General features: G+C 43.3%; 1 protein-coding gene across 4 annotated transcripts in view; it reads right to left on the bottom strand.

The window, feature by feature from the left end:
- Positions 1-775: 775 nt before the first annotated feature.
- The window catches only part of Ptpn2 (protein tyrosine phosphatase non-receptor type 2), a 79,744-nt gene continuing 59,008 nt past the window's right edge, over positions 776-21,511 (bottom strand). For 2 of the 4 annotated variants that reach the window (XM_047526417.1, XM_047526416.1), the window contains 2 exons: positions 12,366-12,538; positions 6,091-8,112 (listed from right to left, as the gene is read on the bottom strand). In XM_047526417.1, the coding sequence (XP_047382373.1) occupies positions 7,905-8,112; positions 12,366-12,538 (381 nt within the window). In that variant the 3' untranslated portion in view covers positions 6,091-7,904. Of the gene's footprint in view, positions 1,146-6,090; positions 8,113-12,365; positions 12,539-21,511 lie in introns of those variants that run through there. The other 2 variants (XM_047526415.1, XM_047526414.1) reach the window with 2 other exon arrangements.

Here is a 21,511-nt window from a genome sequence, read left to right on the forward strand (position 1 = left end):
TGGGCCACTCCAGAGAGCGAGGAGAAGGGAAATGGAGGCCATGAAGGTGGGTCACTCTCTCCAGGAGCTTCCTCAGCAGAGGGGAAGGTCCGCGGGCTGCTGCGCTCGGGAACAATGAACTTCTCCGTTTTAGGAGAGACTCCCAGTCTACCTGCTCCCCACAGACCCAGGAAATCTGGCATCAGGCAAAGAGGAACCCAAGGTGAAGTCATTTACACTTTTAAAAGAGGAAACAGATATATTTACAGCAATACTGTAAGAATTTCACAGCTGGCAAAATTAATAAAACCACAAGTCCTTCCACACTCAAGGCACAAGTGAGTGCAGGGGCTCAATGTCTCTGGACACCAAAAACATGAGTGATCTGACAAGTGACCAGACAACGCGGCCCCAACCCACGCCGGGGAGGGACCCCTGGCTTCCTGCAAGGGAACCTTGGGGTAAGCCCGCCAGCCCGCAGGGGAACACGTGGTTAAAAACTGCTCGGAGCCGCTGCACTTCTCTGAAGCCGGCTTTGGCTGCAAGGCAGGGCTACCCTACCTATGCACGTCTCGGGACACCAGGAATTTGACTTTTCTGTTTTGCTTTCACCTAACCAATACTATTGGGACAGAAACGATGACTGAGGGGTAACTAAAAAATCTTAGTAAGTTACTGATGTTGTGAACCAATTTCCATTTCAATGTCAACTGCTAGTTATAGAAATCTGAGAAGAAACCCACAATACTCATGTTTGAAGCAGAGCTGTCCTAAGATAATGCACACAAACCAACAGTCTATTTAATAAAAATATTTAATGCTGCCAAAAAGTATAAAAATACAGTAGGAATGGCAGTACAATACAAAGCAGTCTCTCCTAATTTATTTCTTTTACATCTTTCTACATTTCATACACGCATTAAAAACACGTAACAATACATCAAATTAAAGGGTCTGCCAAGTCTTCTGCTGGTGGGTGCTCTTCATTCCCTGGGTGTAAAGTTTACTTTGTAAACAGACAACCGTGAGGCAATCTACAGGCTTAGCAAGCCTCACTTAAGTTTCCGGAGTGGGCTTCAGGTCTTGCTCTGCACATCAATGGTTCAAAATTTATAGCTGCAGAATATTCTCAAGTCATGAATATTTAGGTGTCTGTCAATCTTGGCCTAAAACATAAAATAAGAAGTCATCTATTCAATTCGTATTTACCAAACACACAGACGTACATAGACACACACAAACATAAAAGGACTAACGATGAACTAAAAGGGTCACTGAAAACCATTCCAACACGTCACAATCAACCACACCAAATGCTTCGCTATCGTCTTGGTAAAACTGCAGTGCTTGGTTTTCAGGTACAATTGGTGGTGTGAGACAGACTCATGTGAAGCACCAAGACTCACTTTCTTCTTCATGAATCACTAACTTTGAATTTTTCAGGTCATCCAATTTTACTCAAGAAATGACCTTTATGACAGACAGACAGGTTTAAAAGAAATGTAGCCACAAGAATTCAGCAAGACTCCATGGTATGTGCTAGACTTACCAACACTTGGGGATTCAATGCAAAAGTCTAATCCAATTTGGACCTCCACTGTGTAAGACTGCTAAAAACATTACTGACATAATGTTCAGACATGAAGTTGGCATGTGTCTTTAAATCACGGACAGTTAGCAGCTGCATTTTGTCCTGAGGGACAACACTAAGGACCACAGCTACACAACTGGAGTGAGAGGAAGCTGAAGTCACCATCAATGGGAAAGAAAACAGACATTAAGTACTTGACAGGTTTATTGTACCTCAATGCCGAGCGAAAGCATTCCACAAGCAATGGAAGGCGTGGCTGCGGCACGATTATTTGCAAGTGGCCAACTTTGGGGGAGGTTCTTGATGTTGCTTTCTCCCTGGCTCCCCTCTTTCCACACACACAGGACCCCAAAACCATGCGGGTCCTGCAGCTCCACTGGGAGAGGTAGGAAACACAAGCAGGCCCGAAACGTTCAGTGGCGAGCTGCAAGCCCTGCAGGTGGGGCCTCTGCAGGAAGGCACAAGCACCGAGCACTGCTGGGGTTCCCGCAGCACACACGTCAGGTCATCAGGACCCGAGTCACAAAACCACCGCTGCTCGTTACAGGGTCTCCAGCACCTGAACCCACGGGCAGGCAAGTGAAGGCGGAGCACCGCTTACCAATCCTGCCTGCTGCAAAAGGCGCACATTCCACGCTCTTCAAAGCACAGGAGCTAAATTCGGTCACAGTGAATGGAGGGAGGGTTTGGTTTAGAGGGTCTTCCCATGTTCCAGGAATACCTGATTCTCACGGTGGTTTAGATTATTCCACCATGGTTTAGATTATTCCTCCACTTAAACACGTCAGAGGAATATTTTGGATTTTAACAGCTAATAGTGGTTGTTCTTCATTTCCCCACTTAAATATCTGGTTCAAACATTCCACCAAACGCAGCTGGGACACAATGGGAAGGGCCCGGGGCGTGGGGCGACGGGACCCCAGGTCGGAGGCTGCGGCTCGGCTCTCAGGCGCTGGCCGGGCAGTCTGGGCGAGTTGCTTATCTTTGACTCAATTACCTTACCCAAAACCAGAGGTAATGCCATCTAGCTAGATGGTCACGCAGGTTAAGTCCAGATTATGTATTTAAACTGGTTGGCAGGACTGCGGATGTTAAAGACACATCTACCAAGAATGAATAACCTAAAAGACAGGATTTTAAAAACTCACTTACTGTTTCTTTGTAATTATTCAAACAAGATGAAACTCACCGAGAGGATTCACTGCTTTAAAGGACTATTTATATGCAAGACTGAAAAAACAAATAGGCCTCATTCTCAGAAATTCTGCAAGATCACTGGGACGGATGCTCGCTGTTTCACGTGACATGGTGAAGGGTGACGCAGGTTCTGACCACGTGAGTGGCGCGGGCTGCGCTGGGTCTCCCCTGCAGGATCGGCCTTGGCAGGAGCGGACAAGGGGGGCGTGGGACAGGACCTCTGCCCCAAGCCAGCATTGCACACGCCTGAGACCTCGGAGTGCCAAGCTGGGGCAGAGTCCTTCTGCCATTAGGTGTTGACGAGTCGAGGCGCATCACAAGCCGAGGCGCGCCAGCGCTGCCTCACGGGGGTCTGACCCAGGCTCCCCTTCCTGAACCTGCCAGGTGCAAGGTGTTTATCAGTGACGTGAAGAACCAACAGCCTCGTGGTGGGGAAGCCTACGCCCAATCAGAGCAACAACAGAGTAAGTGACGCTTCCTAAAGTCTCTAAGTGAAAAACCACCGCCAAAACCTCATGCGAGTCTCCTTGCCTAAGCCCCGGACAAGCCAGAGAGCACAAAACGACGGTGTGGAAGCGACTCTCCCTCAGCCCAATCCCCCCAGTCCACTTTAAGCTGAAAAACCAGGAGGGTCACCAGACAGAACTTCTCATTTCCCAGTGGACTGCCCACAGATGGTCAGGGCTCTGGACGTTTTCACTGTCGGCCACCAGGCAGAGGCTTCCACACCGGCCACTGCTCACACCAGCAGGGCGCTGGGCCAAGAGCGCAGCACGGGAGGAAAGGTCAGCACTGACGGTGAGGACGAGGGCCCGTGTCCACCCAGACAACAGGTCTCTCCAGAGTCCGGGAGCCACAGGAGAGAGCCACTCGCTTGTCTGGAGCGTGCTGATGGGAAGGCCCTGTGCAGACGGGCTCCATGCCCCCCGTGGAGCAAGGTGGAGGTGCGGGCTGCAGAACGTCCCTGCTGCGAGGGGAAGGGCAGTCCTACTCACAGCACTTCCTCGGGTCTGGACGGAAGGTGGACAGCCGCGTGCAGAAGGGGCGTGAGTACCAGTAAGGCCGGCGTCGCGGCAGGGCAGGTGGGAGCAGGTTGCCACCCGCACACTCGGCAGGAGGGACGGGGCTGGGGCTGCCAGCGCCCTGACACAGCCACGAGGGCGGCTGCAGGAAATACGGAATCCAACCCGTGAGCGCAGCAGAGAGGAGCGGCGCAGCCGGCCAGGGAGGGCGTCCAGACGACAAGGCTCTGCTTCCTGTCAGGATGCCACCTTTCTATTTCTTCAAATCTTATTTACAAGATTCTAGGCCCCTACCACCTAAGTAAGTCAAAGCCAAGTACGAGCTTCTTCAAAGCGAGCGACCTCATCAGCTGTCGAGAGTGAGTGCAGAAGAGGCCCGTCTACGGAGCGCCTGGCCGGCCACCCCCAGGGACGCGCCCTCACCCGCTGAGTGGCCAGGTGCGACCTGCTAGAAGAACAGATGCACAGCGCTCTGCCAGGGCTGGCACTCGGCTGAACACAGGAGAACCACACTGAATGGTATCTGATTAAGACGTGTAAGAAGTGATAGTTTTTTAAGAGTTGTATCTGAAAGTAAAAATCAATGTGGACTTGATTTTTTTAATCTGTACAATAACAAGGCAGGTAAATTTGGAAATGTAGGCACTTGCTAAAAGGTCAGTAAAAGTACTTTTAATACCATCAGGTTCTAATCTCTATACAAAATCCAGTTGGAGACAGTTTTCTTTCTTTTTAGCAAGAGTGGGGATGGAACCGAGGTTTTATTGTTCAACATGGAGACTGAGTCTCTCTATGTCACTCCGACCTGAGACCCTCCTGCCCCAGCCCCGGGCTGCTGGGCTGCAGGCACCACAAAATGTGCGCCACCACGTCCAGCTAGGCAGACACACTGAGAAACGAGTCGCGGTCTCTAAGAACAAGCCAGTGCTAACCAGGCCCCAGGGCAGACTCTGCAACGACAGCAGTCCAGGGAGGAAGAACTGCCAACCTCAGGCTTCTTGTGACCCAACTGCACCACCGCTGGAAAGGGCACCGTGCCCGGCACACAGCAGGCACCGCGGCTCTGCCTGACGGGGAGGCACGGAGGGAAGCGAGGCAGACCCGAGGACTGTGCCCACCACCACCACCTACAAGACTCTAGCTCGTGTCCAGGGCACGCGCACCCTTCCTCCGCAGCTGCTGGGCGGAGCTCCTTGACAGAAACAACTAACGAGTTCTTGATGTCCTCTCACTTTTATTGTTTATCTCCTGCAGGAATATGAGAACTGGAGAAACGGACCAACAAGATACAGGAACGACTTGACAAATCTGTGATACCTGTTAGCCACCAGTGCTGAAGCTCTGTGCTTCTTTACTTTAAAACTCTGAGACTGCAGAGAGTGGGAATTACTCTTATCTTACACGTAAATTAACCAATTAAGAATGTTTAGGGAACAGTCAACACAACACAGTTCGTGGCTACACCTGAAGGAGTGTGCAACCAGCCAGTGCAGCCACGGGGCAGCAGCCGCAGCAGCTCAGAGCAGGGTGAGACCAATACATGCTCTTCCCCAAAAATGAAACTCTGGTTTCTGTTTTTGATACCAGGGATGAACTCAGGGGCACATAACCTCTAAGCCACATCCCCAGCCCTATTTTGTGTTTTATTTAGAGACAGGGTCTCACTGAGTTGCTTAGGGATTCACTAAGTTGCTGAGGCTGGCTTTGAACTTGCGATCCTCCTGCCTCAGCCTCCCTAGCTGCTGGGATTACAGGCGTGCACCACTGTGCCCAGCCACAAGTGACTTTAATCTGTTGCAGTCACAGATATTCTGAAGACCTATGCACACACAAAATTCTTTTAAAGATACAGAACCCATCAGGAACTGCTTTCTTCTGGCTGCTACTGGAGAGGGCAGGAGTCATGTCTCTGTCCATCTCTGACCAACACAGACTCATTTAAAAAAGGGCTGGGATAATGACCACGGGAACTGCCACCACAAAAAATATCAGTATTGCTGGTAAAGCCACCACATCGTTTAAAGAATCCACTGTCAACCTCATCCTCAAGGATCTGCTGGGAGGGAAGAGCCTGGCCCTTGAAGAAGTTCACCAAGTATTCACTGAATATTTGACACTGAACTTGATTAAAAAAAAAAAAAAAACCAACAACAACAAAAAAACATAGTACCATGTACCACCCAGAAGGACAAGCAGCAGCCACAACGCACAACTGAAATACGAGTCCAGGAAGCATGTTCATCCAGCATAAGGCTGGGCACAGTCTTATCTGTATTTCTTTTAACCTTTTTGTTAAAATAAAGGAAACTGACTAACTGGAACTTGAATAATGCCAGCCTAAGCAGAGTAATGTATTGTATTTTAGCAAATATAAAATAATGCAAATTATAGAGAAGGGTTTTAAACCAAAAACCACCTAAAGCATTAGGGTCACGATGCCTAAACATGGGCTTAATGCAGGCAGACATAGAGCGAAGTCCCTCTTACCTCCTCTCCATCTCGGGCTCACAGGACACAGTGGGACTGAATCAGGACACGGCACATGTTCTATCAACCTTATTTAATATGTAGTGCCACCTACATCCTGCTCACGCTTTTGACACAAGCTGACACATTCAGGAAGGCCACGCAAGTCAATTCAAAATATCTACCTTCGGGGCTGGGGAGATAGCTCAGTTGGTAGAGTGTTTGCCTTGTAAGCACAAGGCCCTGAGTTTGATCCCCAGCACCCAAAAAAAAAACCTACCTTCATCAATGGTTTTCAAACTGCCTTTAAATGATAACTGTCCCCTTTGAAATAATTAAGCCTTATGTGAAACCTTACATGGTATATAAAAGACAAAGCAGAGATGCTGTGGTTGACAGAAAACCTCTTGGTGATCCTCCTGGAAATCCAATGACCAGAGTTTGGAAACTGCTAAAATTACATGTACCATCTATGCTCCCTAGCAATGAATTTAATCGACTATTTAGAGTTTAAGTTAAACAAGCCAAACACTCATTGGCGTATTGGAACCTGAAGAAAACCAGCACTCAAGGTGAACAGCCAAGTCTAAAAACATTAAGAAATCACAGGGACAAGGGAAAGTTCGTATATTGTCACGCTATTTACTACAGTACAAAGAATGTGAAAAATTTTGCTTCACTTCTGTCTGGTGAACTGAAATCACAGATCATCAGTGTTGCTGCTTTTAGTTCCTAAATCATGATTGAACCCATTTATAAATTAGGGTAATTATACTGAAATTTTTTGTAGCAAACTAACAGTATGAGTCATGGGCTTTGTAGAACCGATTTCTGTACACAGTCTGGGCCAGCTGTTACCGAGTGTCCCAGCAAGGAGAGTTTCTTTCAAAGATATTTTGAGGAAAAAAAAATTTTTTTTCTTCTTAAAATAGGGAAAACTATAAAATATAAATGAAACGCAAATAGGTAGTAGAAACTGCTTATTCTGAGTTGAAACTCCTCATCGAATTTCTCTTTAGGAAAAGGGAAGATGTATCCAGTACAATTGAAGCAACATACAATTTATTATTATTATTTTTAATGGTAACATTTTCAAATTGAACTTTTAAAAAGTACATTTAACTACAAAAGTAAGATTAAATAGGTACTTATAAAATATATTAACCCTGAAATGGTTAAGAATATAAAGTGTTGATGCCCATGTCCATAATACATTATACATTACACACATTAAAGGTCATTTTCTTTCCATTAATAATGTAATAAAACCACAATAATTATTGCTTGTATCAAGTGCAGGTTAAAATCCAGATAGCCTTCAAAATCAAATCCTTGTGATAAAGGATTTCTCAGTGTTGGTCAGGTAAGAGATCACGTGTGTCGCGTGTGCATACAGGTGCAGTGTATTGACTCTTAACAGGCACGGAGGTCTTTATTCTAGACAGCCGTTTACAGTTTGGGTTTCAGAGGCACCTGCAGTGAAGAGCCCTGAGATGCTGGGCTTGGGTTAAGTTCCACTTGTCAGGCTGCTGTCTGTTCTACTGCACCATTTTGGGGTATGAGGCATTTGCTGCTAACAGACAAACCCATGTGATTAATGCAGCAATGTCAGCTACTAGTGCAGAAGCTTGCTGGGCAAAACTGTTTATTTATAGGGCATTTTGCTGAAAAAACAGAGTCCAGCCAACCAAAGCGCCAACCAAAATGACTGACACAAACCCCATCTTAGTGAGAATAGGTTGCCAATATAACCACCTTTTTCTTTTTCGTTCAGTCTCATTTAGCCTCTGTTTCATCTGCTGCACCTTCTGAGCAGTGGTGGCTTTTCTGTCCTCTCGAATACGTTTCCGTAGAATACTGTGAATGGATAAAAAAAATAAAATAAAAGGAAGGTATGCACAGCAGGAGGTCACACTCTAATACACTGACAAGACCCACCCACCCAGATTCTTCACGTCCTCCAACTGCTGAGAGGGAGGGAAAGCCCCAGGACTCCACATGTCCAGAGGGGGTGCTTGAACAATGCAGCAACCACTTCTGGAACAGTTTTATATTGATGGGGACTTTTAATAGGACCTGAAAGTAAGCAAGGCTCTTTCTCAAACTGTGAAGTGGTGCCTGTCAGTTCTCCTTCTCTTTGCCAGCCAGTCTGCAGATTCGGGAGTGGAAGACAAGGAGAAGCTCTGGAGCCTGGACCTCCGTGCTAGCATTTGATGCTTCCAGGCCCTTGGATCACTGCCATCTGCTGAATCTTTCTGTGGACACTCTACTGAGAGGGCCTGCTTTTCAGTTTGCTCTCACACATTTCCTATTCAGTACAGGTATGTTCAGCGTAAGCTCCCCGACTCCCAGGCACTCAGACGAGGCACAACAGGAAGAAGAATGGCCCGTGGCAGCACTACTTCTTCTTCCCATCTGCTCTTTTTGCTTATTGTCTGTGATACGGCAAGTTTCCCTCTTTCCAGTAATTTTTCTAAAGCACAGTGTTGAGCATGCAGCTTGATTACAAAGTGTGGCTTCCTCTTTAATGTCTACTACATGAAGACACAACTTTTTTTCCTGGCCAACATGTTTAACCTGAATCAAACCATAAGAAACAATGAGAAATCTAGACTGTGGAATGTCTTAAAAGACAATTTGTCAAGTGAGGAGGGGAAAAGAAATGGCGAACAGTTTCAAATTAAAGGAGAGGTCTTTAAAAAGCACATCAGTCAACAGAATCAAATGCATGATCCTTGATTAGATCCTGAATTACTTTTTAAAACAGCTATAGAAACTGGGATCATGAAAATTATGTGATGGTGATGGCCACATAACTCTGTAAATACAGTAAGATCCACTGAATTCTATACTTGATATGAGTAAATTCTATGATATGACAGACATTTGAATGTGGACTATGTATTAAACTATTTTATTTGGGGGGAGGGACAGAAGTTCACTGGAATAAAGGGAAGGGAGGGTGATGGGAATGGAAAAGACAGCAGAATGAGCAGGACACCACTTCCGTATGTTCACTTAAGACTGCACGACCAGTGTGAGTCCACATCATGTTTAACCACAAGAACAGGAAGTCATGCTTCATGTATGTGTGCATGTCAAAATACTGTCACGTATAGCTAAAAAACAAAGAGAAAACAAACAAACCACCCCAAAACAAAAAGAATATCTTATTTTATCAACGTTACACTTCTTTGGTACACTGGATAATGATATGTTCACACAAAAACAGCAAAAAGAGGCTTCTGCTATATGTAACTCTTCATGCCCAGATGCCCCTACCACGTTCTCCAAATTTCTTTCCCACTAAAACAGAAATCTTCCCTTTTTCCTGGTCCTCTCATTTCTATTCTACTCTTCAATTCTTCCTCTTCTCTCCTCTTGAAACCTTTCCTTCTATATTTTATGGTATTTAATTTATAGTAAATAACTGACAATTTGCTAATAATTTGTTCATTTGGGTACTTGCTTTACTCATATTAGTAACCTGTGCACTACAATTTGCTCACCTTTAAGTCCCATAGTCCTTCTGCATATCTTTTTCAATTTTACTTATTACATAAACAGGTCCCCATGGCTGTCTGAATTCCATCTGAATATTTACTATCACAACTTGTGAAAATTTTATTACCGAGAACATACTCTGAATTGAAAACTCACAGACAAAAATGCACATACCTGCTAGTAAAAATATTTAAGTTGTGTTCAAACGAAGGAAATATGTACATAAAAGATGTAATGAATTAAGTGATATGATTATATAATTAGTGCTTTACATGTGATATGAGTTTCAAAGGGTTGCCCAGGGGAGATCATGTGGAGGCCTCATGGTCTTACATGGGGCTTCTGCCAACACATGCCCTGGCAGGCACGTTCCACACTGCATGAACACACAGCAGAGGGGTCCAAACGACTGGACCTTTCAAATACCCCAATTATTTATTCTCATTTGCAGAATACTGGCTTTCAAACTTAAGACTGCAAGACACAGTAAGAAACATCTTACTATCACAATGGAATAACCACACATTTGGGTCAATATATTATTAATATATATTTACATATTAATGTATCATGATATATATCATTAACATTAAATTATAATTGTGTGTATATTTATATTCAATGCATATACCATACATATATAAAAGTAGGTTAAAATAGACTATTTGTGATACTCAGGTAATGCCTATTTTACTTATATATTCTTCTTTAAGAAATGCTTTTTATAACCAAATAAACTAATCATATGTCTGCAGGACTGAACTATCCTGCTGTGGAGGATCTTCAATAATGAAATGGAACAAAGACGGTATTATATTCTGATCTTTTGGAAGCTCAGGTTCATTTGATAAGATTTTTATTTTATTAGGATCTCTAATATAAAGCTATCAGTACTAATATTTATTGGGTCTGAGCAATAAAATTTACCAACCTCATCTATCTCAAAGGGAAGGAAAAAATAAAGAAAACAACATGAGCACGTGTACTTATGTGCCCACACCCCCTTTAAAAAGCACCTTCTGTAACAGCTCTGTAACCCAAGTGATCTCACTCCTCTCTGCTATGAGACTCGGACACTGGAAGGCTTAACGCTTGGACTGTGGAATATGGCTGGCTTGCATCTTTAAAATCAAGACAACACTCCTAAAATATAAGGATCCCAGTTAGTCACCACGCTCATTTTTCCTAATTCTGCACAAAGAACTAGGCAAAGGGGAGGGAGAATAAGCCAGTGCCAATCTTATTACTAAAAAAATTACTGAAAAAGATAACAGCAATTTAAAACAATATTACTTCCTGGGACTGGGAATGCGGCTCAGCGGCAGAGGGTCTGCCTGACGAGTGAGGCACCCCAGTGAACGTGTTCACACACGTACACACGTACGCACACACACCTCCTGATTTGAAAACACTATATTTAAGATGAAAAAGTATACTTGTATAAATGATTTATGCTTTCACTTGTGGTATAAAATTACTAAAGCCATAAATAAGGAATAATATAATAAATGATTCAAAAATAAACTATTCAAAAACCCATGAATATATATATATATATATATTTGTGTGTGTGTGTGTGTGTGTGTGTGTGCGCGCGCGCGCGCGCGGTGCTGGGGATCGAACCCAGGGCCTTGTGCTTGCAAGGCACGTACTCTACTGACTGAACTATCTCCCCAGCCCATGACTATATATTAAAATAGGTTAGTTTTTATAAAATTCAAGGCATATGATTCTCTTTTCTGGTGCTGAGGATTGAGCCTGCAGCCCCAGCGACACATTAGGAAAAGAGAGACGTGGAGCTGTGACATGCAGGTCACCCTGACTAACATGTCGGCCACCTTGACTAACACATAGGTCACCTTGACTATCTTCACTGGTACCCTCCAAAACCCTGATCTAACAAAATGACTGCAACATAAAAATTCTCAAAGTAAAAAGTATATTTCACAAAAAGAAAAGGAAAACATGTTATTTGGAGAGAGAAGAAGAAAGAGAGCTCATTCACTTTGCTAGGCGGCTCATAACCTCAGGATACCATTTCCTAGAGTGGGTGTGAGCCTTGGAAATGTAATTTATTAATGTTACGTGTTCATATTAATTTAGAAACCAGACAGTTTAAAAGGGCATCTTATGCAATTTCTGGGAAAAAGACTTATCTCCCTTTAACAATGGAATTATGCTTAAGTATTTTAAAATTTTCCTCGCTAAGTTGCTGAGGCTGGCTCTGAACTTGCGATCCTCCTCCTGCCTTAGTCTTCCAAGCAGCTGGAATTACAGGCCAGCGCGGTCGCAGCTGGCTAAAGGCATATTGTTAATTGCATTATGACTAATACTAAAAGTGACTGCAAACAGCAGTTATTAATACCATTTATTTTCTGTGCCATACTGTTCGTTTTACCACCTAATCGTATTCACTTTTCTACTCAGCAAGTTCTGTTTCTTCAACCGGTCTCTAAGCACTGGCTTTTTGTGAGGGACTGAAGGCGCTCTGACGATGATTCCTTCAGCACGCAGGACCTACAACCCCGGGGAAACAAACCCATGAGCAAGCTCGACAAGTGACGGCCGGGCCAGGGGGACCACGCCCACCGAGTCCGCGGGCTCACCTGCCGCTGTCCTCTGCCACCGGCACTCTGGAGGAGAGCCCTGCGCACCGCTCACTGGTCGGAGCCTCTTCTTCTGGGCCTATCCTGCTCCCATTGTACTTGCCAGTTATTCTATTTGGTGAATGGTCAAAAGCAGGAGACAAGTCTTCTTTGGAAAGTTCTTTCCACCGTTTCTATGTAGGGAAGAGAAATGAAAAACAAATGTGAACACTAAAAACGTAGTTTTCCTTAAATAAAAAGCATTTACAGCCAGGTGCAGAGGTGCACACCTGTAATCCCAGCAGCTAGGGACGCTGAGGCAGGAGGATCCCAAGTTCAAGGCCAGCCTCTGGAACTCAGCAAGGCCCTCAGCAACTCAGTTAGACCCTGTTCCTAAATAAAATATGAAAAGGGCTGGGGAAGTGGCTCAGTGCTCAGTGATTAAGTGCCCCCGGGTTCAATCCCCAGTACAAAAAAAAAAAAAAAAAATTTACAAGTTGAAATGATCAAGCTATGAAAACCCAGTGATGCCAACAGAGGGCATTCTACCAAATCACAACTTTAATCATGCTTGCGTTAAGTGTAGCATTTCAGTCAATAAAAGCATTTTAATACTTATTTTTATGTGCATTAGTATGCAGTTGAACATAATTATCTTCATAAGACCTAGTGAGCTTTTATCTACTTGAGAAAAACTACACCAGAACCTCACTAAAATATCAATCACAGTAGGCCATGTTGGCTAGTGGGACATCACTTGGCTCTTAATCATTCCCAACCCACAGGAACCAGCAGCGGCACAGGGACCAAGGTGGCTGGTGAGTGTCATCTGGTACCTTCCTCCTTTCCAGTCCAGTCTAGGTGAGAAACAACAGTGAGGTTTCCAAGCAGGTCCTTAGGAGGCCAAAGGACTTTAATCTGGTTTTCCTTACCAGGTACACGTGCTGCTCCAAACTGCTAACCCAACACTGGGCTACGGAACATGCTAGCACACCTGGACTTCAGATTTGATGACAAAAAGCAGGATTCAGTCCAGAACTTTCAGTTTCCTCCTCTATGAAAGAGAATGTCCTCACCTACCTTGGAGACTTCAATGGTGATAAATGAGATGGTGTGAGAGGAGCCTAGTATTAGGCCCGACAAAGGTGCAGTTTCCTACGCCCTCTCTAGCCCCGTCCTGGGCAGAGTCAGAGGTGGAAGTGCAAGGCATATCTGGCTGCTGGAGATGAAAGCAGTGACCTCAGCGTGGGACCATGGTCTCTCAAACCCTGCCTGGCTGCAGACACAGCCCCCGCCCACTGCCAGCAACAGTGGCAGAAGCTGGCACTAGTGGAGCCTGTGGAGCCAATGACTTTCATCAAGACTGACTCTGACCCTGGCCCAGACCAATTCATGTGGACAGGGAAAGCCCCCTCAGAGACCCTTCCATAGAAGCAAGGAGTCTTGAAACTAAACACTCTATTTACTGCACAATGAGTGTGATAATTTGAACATTGAAATGTACTTTTGCCTGGAATTGTGGAAAATTCATTCCCTGGAGTTATTTCTGTGTAAAACAGTGCTGTTAAAAGCAACCCTTCTATATTTAGATGAAAAAAAAAAATCCTGGAACATCTATTCACACACAGGATAAACTAGTTTCTAATCTATCTTGCTTTTACCACAAAACAGATGAATGAGGGAAAAGAGGCACTCGCCATCTCACCTTCCCAGAAACGTCTGTTCTGCTTAGCTGGCACAACTTGCGTCTCTTGTTTGCAATGGCTGATCTACAGAAGCCCTGGAGAATGTGACACTCTATGATCCCCTGTGCCTGGAACACACTGCAAAGCACACTCTGGGACCGCTGCTGGAATGTGGAGTCTGGTGGACAGGAACGATCCTGAGCCCCACTGGACTCAACCACGTGCAGGAGCATTCTGTGCCAACAGCTAAGGAACCACGAGACAGCAAAATGGAAGACGGAGCCAGCCGGGGCCCTTCTTCCCTGGTTCTCCGTCTGCTACTTGCCCCAACAGCATTTCTACAGTGCCGACGCGGGGGATGCGGGGAGCCGGGGCAAACGAGATCTCCTGCAAGCACCTGCTGCGCCACACTGCTCCACAGAACTCAGGAGACAGGCACTGTCACTGCACCCTCTTACAGAGGACACGGGGACAACAGAGCGTGGAAACTTGCCGAGGTGAGGCAGCTAATGAACAGAAGGCCAGAGCTACTGAACTCCGAGTCTGGCCCGACGACGCTCTCATCCCTCACGATGCTCTGCACCTATGGGAAGCTCACCCACTTCAGCCAAGGGGCAGTTTTAAAAAGTATCCAATGAAAGGGTCCAGCTGCCTCCAGAATTAATCTGGTCCACTTTTAAAGTTTCCATTCTCCACAGAGACCTAGTTAGAGCAACCTGGACAACACTCAACAATGTCAATAAACGAGACAACACCAATAAGTCAAGTCTCACTGGACAGCTTCCCAGACTGTGCAACAAATCCAGACTGTCAACACGAGAGAGCGCCAAAGGCGGGTGGGGATATCAGCGCACGTGAATTAAAAGCAAAGCAAAGCAAAACGCCACTGACCAAGTCATTCTGCCACGTCCTCAGCAGCAAACCCACTGACGGCTGCCTTCCTGCGACACCTGAGCGAGCAGGCACACCCACGTCCCCTGCCCCAGCTGATCACTGCTGACGAGAAGCCCAGGCACAGCCCCTCTCGCGGGCTCCCACCAAGGCCGGCCTCAGTGTCCTCCTTCCAACTTGGCACCTGAACTACACTAGCAGCTGCCACGTGCTTGGGAGCCATGCCCGCACGCTGCTCAAACCCCAGCCCCAACCATTTCTCACTGAAGAAAGCACTTCAAAGAGCAAAGCAAAGCTTCTAAACTTGTAAAAGTTCACTGTCTCATTAAAGTAGAATCGAATTACTAGTAGAAATCTGAGAACACCTGGCCATCCTGGATGGCCAAACTAGACTGCTGACTCTGGGAGGCCAATGGGCATCCTCAGTCTGGGAAAGTGCTAATGAACACGTGCGAATACAAGCAACCACCTTGGGGTTTATCAGCCCTTGTTCCAGGAGGCAACTATGCACTCTAGGTAGGTCAAGGTCACTGCAAGTTTTTGTAAATGAATAGATGCTATATAATTATACATGTATCTGATTCAAGGTCCAGTCACTCTAGGTGGGTAATATTAACACCTCTCCTTTGTCCCACAGGTCCTAAATCACTGCACAATATTCACATATGCAGACACCATCACAGAAAAACTTTACGTGAAACTGTATCGATTAATGAAAGTATCACTCACACCATGTAAATCTAAAGGACAAAAAAAAAAAAAAAGACAGAAGGAGATGACAGATGCCAACTTTAGGAAAAAGGACAAGAGACAAAATTTCATGGGTCAAGTACTTTTAACAAAAAGGTTCTCTAAAAAAGAAAACAGGCACAAAAATCAACTCACAATGGATCAAGGACCTCGGAATCAGACCAGAGACCCTGCATCTTATAGAAGAAAAAGTAGGTCCAAATCTTCACCTTGTTGGCTTAGGATCAGACTTCCTTAACAGGACTCCCATAGCACAAGAAATAAAAGCAAGAATCAACAACTGGGATAGATTCAAACTAAAAAGCTTTCTCTCAGCAAAGGAAACTATCCGTAATGTGAAGAGAGAGCCTACAGAGTGGGAGAAAATCTTTGCCACTCATACTTCAGATAGAGCACTAATTTCCAGAATCTATAAAGAACTCAAAAAAACTCTACACCAAGAATACAAATAACCCAATCAACAAATGGGCTAAGGAAATGAACAGACACTTCACAGAAAAAGATCTACAAGCAATGAACAGATATATGAAAAAATGTTTAACATCTCTAGTAATAAGAGAAATGCAAATCAAAACTACCCTAAGATTCCATCTCACCCCAATTAGAATAGCGATTATCAAGAATACAAGCAACAGTAGGTGTTGGCGAGGATGTGGGGAAAAAGGTACACTCATACATTGCTGGTGGGACTGCAAATTAGTGCAGCCACTCTGGAAAGCAGTGTGGAGATTCCTTAGAAAACTTGGAATGGACCTACCATTTGACCCAGCTATCCCACTCCTTGGCCTATACCCAAAGGACTTAAAATCAACATACTACAGAGATACAGCCACATCAATGTTCATAGCTGCTCAATTCACCATAGCCAGACTGTGGAACCAACCTAGATGCCCTTCAATTGATGAATGGATAAAGAAACTGTGGTATATATATATACAATGGAAAATTACTCAGCTATAAAGAATAATAAAATTATGGCATTTGCAGGCAAATGGATGAAATTGGAGAATATCATGTTAAGTGAGATAAGCCAATCTCAAAAATCCAAAAGACGAATGATCTCACTATAAGCGGATGATGACACATAATGGGGGGTTGGAAGGGGGCAAGAATGGAGGAAGGAGGGACTGTATAGAGGGAAAGAGAGGTGGGAGGGGTGGGGGGGAAGGAAAAAAGTAACGGAATGAATCAAACATCACTACCCTATGTACATGTATGAATATGCAAATGGTATGCTGTTACTCCATGTACAAACAGAAACAACATGCATCCCATTTGTTTACAATAAAAATAAATAAAAAAAAAACCAGAATCATATGACATTATCAATTAAAAACAAAATGGAAAGAGAGTGAAAGACAAAAATAGAAACAAAGACAACAAACAGGAAACAGTAACAAACACAAGAGACCTTAGATATTAATTAATCTAACTTTATCAGTGATCACTGAATATCAATGGTCTAAATGTACCCATTAAAAGACAAAGTTTCTCAGAGTTGCTCAAAAAAACAAGACTCATCTACATGCTCTGTATCAGAAACCTACTTTAAAAACTAAGACATATAGAGCTGGGCGTGAAGGCACACACCTGTACTCCCAATGGCTCGGGAGGCTGAGGTAGGAGGAATCTCAGGTTTAAACCAGCCTTGGCAACTTAGTGAGGCCCTGTCTCAAAATAAAAAATGTAAAGGGCTGGGGATGTGACTCAGTGGTTAGGCACCCCTGGGTTCAATCCCTGGTACCCTGCCCCCGCAAAAAGAAACACAGATTAAAAGTAAACAGGTGGACATTACCCTATATAAATGTATGATTACGCAAATGGTATGCTGTTACTCCATGTACAAACAGAAACAACATGTATCCCATTTGTTTACAATAAAAATAAATTAAAAAAAATAAATGATAAATGTTTGAGGAGATATGTTCAACCTAGTTTAAACATTACATAATGTATATATGTATTGAAACATCACATGGCACCCTATAAAAACGCACAATTTCAAAAAGAAAAAAAAAAAAAAAAAGTAAACAGGTGGAGAAAAACATACCATGCTAACACTCATCAAAGGAAAGGAGAAACCATGATTTTAGACATAAAGTGGGCCAAATGACAAGGGTTAATTCTCTAAGACATAAAAGTCTTTTATTTATTTTTTTTTAATTTTTTAAAGTTGTCAATGAACCTTTATTTTATTTGTTTTTCTGTGGTGCTGAGAATCGAACCCAGTGCCTCACGCATGCTTGACAAGTGCTCCACCACTGAGCCACAACCCAGCCCCCATGACACGAAACCATCATCAGTCACGTAACTGACAGCCATAGAACGCTTCCTCCAACAAAACTCACGTGAAACAGCCACCAAGACATGCCACACACTGGCCACGAACTGCAGCTTCACAAACCTGGAAGAAACCACACCACACCATGTCTACTCTCAGACTACAGGGGATGACACTAGAAAACAGATAAACCCCCAAGTAAGTAGAGATTAAACAACACTTCTTAATAACGAAAAGACAAAATCTCCAGAGAAATTCAAAAATAGTTTTTCCAACGACATGAAAACAAAAGTACAACATGGAAAACTGCAGGGTGCAGCCAAAGCAGGGCTCAGAGGAAGACCTTAGAGGAAGGTTGCAACTGTCCATCTAAGTTCACCTGAGGAAACCAGGAAAGAACAAACCAAATCACAGCAAGCAGGAGCAAAGAAAAAGTAAGAGAGTACAACTCGTGAAATGGAAAACAGGAAAATCAACGGGGTGCGGCGGGTGGTGAGACCAAAGGCTGGTTCTCTGTAAAGATCAATGAAGTTAATGAACCTCTAACCTGGTCAAGAAAAAAGAGAGAGGACACAAATGACCAACATCAGAAATGCCCGAGTGGACATCACACAGACCCTAGGGACAGCAGGAGGACAATAAAGGATAATAACAACTCAACACTCGCACATTTGATAACTTCAACAGATGATTCTTCGGGAAAACACAATTTGTGAAACCCACACTAGTAATAGACCATCTGAATAGACCTGTATCTAAATTTAAAAACTGAATCAATAATGAATAACCTTCCAAACAGAAAGCACTGAATTCTACCAAACATCTAAGAAAGACATGCATGCCAACTGTCTACAATCTCTTTCAGAAGATGGACACAGAGGGAGGCCAGCATCACCCTGATCTCAAAACCAGACCCCACTACAAACAGTTCCTGCGGGGGGAGACAGGCTCAAGAAGGGCCCACCCCACATCCACACTGGACAGAAGCTTCCTTGATTCTTCTCACATGTTAGTTTTTTCTACCCAAATAATCAGAGACAAAGAAGAGGAAATAGATGTAGAGAAAGTTACCTGCTACCATAAACTAGTATCACATCCTTCCATGTCAAACAAGATACTTTTGTGTGTTATAGTTAGTTGTATATGGTTTTGGGTTCTCATTTTTAACAAAGTTAACTCAAGATCTTCATAACATGTACTAAAATTTAATCATTTAGAATTTCAAGGAATTTTCCTTCTCTTAGATTTCTGTTCTAAATTAAGGTTCAAGTACAACACTTTCCAATGAAATACAATATATGCCATATATATAATTTGAAATTTTCTAGTAGCCACACTGAAAAGACAAATTTTAATAATGCTTTAACTCAAAATATTATTTGAACATGAAATCAATTTCTAAAATTATTGAGATTACTTACACTTTTGTTGTGTATTTTACATTTTAAGCACATCTTTATTCAAACTAGCCACATTTCCAATACCTATTAGCATATGTGGTTAGTGGGCTATCCTACCAAATAGCAGAGTTGAGAAAGCCAAGAGAAAACCATCTTCAGAGTGAGTGCACCACAGCACAGTACGGTACTGCATGAAAAACATTAATTTATGAAAAACATATTACATAAACACATATTCCTGGAAGAACACACATACTAGGATCTGACCACGTGTGCTCTCCAAAATACACAATAAAACCTAAATTTCACTATGGTGGTAAAAGCAGTGGGGCATGTAAGAAGCCGTTAGGTCATGAGAGCTCCTCTCTCATAAGTGGGACCAGTGCCCTCGTAAGATGCCCGAGGGAACCCATTTGCCTTTTCCACAAGAGAACACAAAGAAGGTGCCATCTGTGAGGAACAAGCAAGCCCTCTTCAGACACCAAATCTGCTGGTGCCTGCATCCTGGACTTCCTGGCCTCCTGAACAATGAGAAATAAGTTTCTTCCATTCACTAAGGTATTCTGTCACTGCAGCAGGGATGGACTGGGATGCCGTACATGCCCGGATGATCACCGAACTCGGGGTGGGTGAGTTAATAAGGACTTCAACTTTGTATGTAATATACTTCCACATTCTTTGAATTCTTTTACAGTCAACATGTAGTATCACTAGAGCCTGGCTAAGACCACTTCTGCAGCAAATCAATCCTTGGAATAGGTAACAGACTGCCGATTCTGAATTCCTAAAAGACACAGAGGCATTTCCGATGTTCTACCTGGAACAAGGACAGAGAATACCTGAAAACTGAGCCTAATGACCACATACCAGATAAACTGACACAGAAAAAATTCTTCCCAGCTACAAACTACACTGTCAAAACAAACACAAAAAATGATGTCCCAAACCCACATATGTGTGGTGAAAAAGATCTTCAGAGTAACTATATATATATATATATATATATTCTAAAGCTAAACAAAACTTCAAGAAAATTGAAAAGCGGAGTGAAGGATGCTAGTCACAGGACAGCATTTTCCCTGAGGTCACTTATCCGACTGCAGTCAGGAAATACACAAGAAAAGGCAGCAGCAAGCCACAAAGGTGTGGGAACTTGATCTTTCTTTTTCAAACTCCACATTTCAGCTGATTAAAGCTTACTAAGAAAGAACAGGAAATTTTCCTAATCTTAAACATTCAAGGTAATTTTACATGGTCTAAATCACTGTTCACAGCCAAAGTGAGCCCAACAAACCCCACGTTCCCAAAGTCTGGCTTCTGAAGCAGGATCAAGTTTTTGGGTTAATTTTCTGCATTCTGAGTATTCTTGCACTAACCTAAAGTTTCTCCATTAAATTTTTCTTTAATGCTATTTAATCACTTGAAAAAAAGCCTTCTAAATAAAACTTCAAAAATATTATTGATGTATGTACATGTATAATGTACCAAAAAGAAAACTACTCTGTGTAAATATTGTACACCAACAACACATTATTGATAAATGTTTGACTTGAAATGAACACTCATCACAACAAAAAAGTTAGCTACACAGGAAAGACAGTAGAATAAACTGGACATAACTCTCCTATGTTCTTATATGAACAAATGATCAATGTAACTCCACAAAAATGGGAAGTTATACTCCATGTGTGCATGTCAAAATGCATTCTACTGTCATGCGTTTTACTAAAAAAACCCAAAAGTTTAAAAAAGCTACTAAACACATGAATAGTTTAAGATTATTTTACTGTCTTTGATACCTAAATAATACTCAATTCCTTTCATTTAGTTCATTAGGACACTTGATGGTTTGATTTAAGTTATAAAAGTTTGTTTGAAAAATTTCTGAATTGGTTATTAATCACAGAAACTAAAGACCTACAAACACATTCATATATGAGAGATATAATGAAATGAGAGTCATGTATCTACTGACGTAAGGCACAGACTGTGTATCCCTTATCCAAAATGCTTGGGACCAGAAGTGTTTCAGATTTCAGTTTTGGAACTGGGGAGTATTTTGACAGGCTTTCCTGGTTGAGAATCCCTCATCTGAAAATATGAAATGCTCCAAAAATCAAAACTTTTGAGGGATGGAGGTACCTCAAAAGTTCCAGATTT

Source organism: Sciurus carolinensis, chromosome 15 (genome assembly GCF_902686445.1).
Source record: "Sciurus carolinensis chromosome 15, mSciCar1.2, whole genome shotgun sequence".
Taxonomy (NCBI): Eukaryota; Metazoa; Chordata; class Mammalia; order Rodentia; family Sciuridae; genus Sciurus; species Sciurus carolinensis.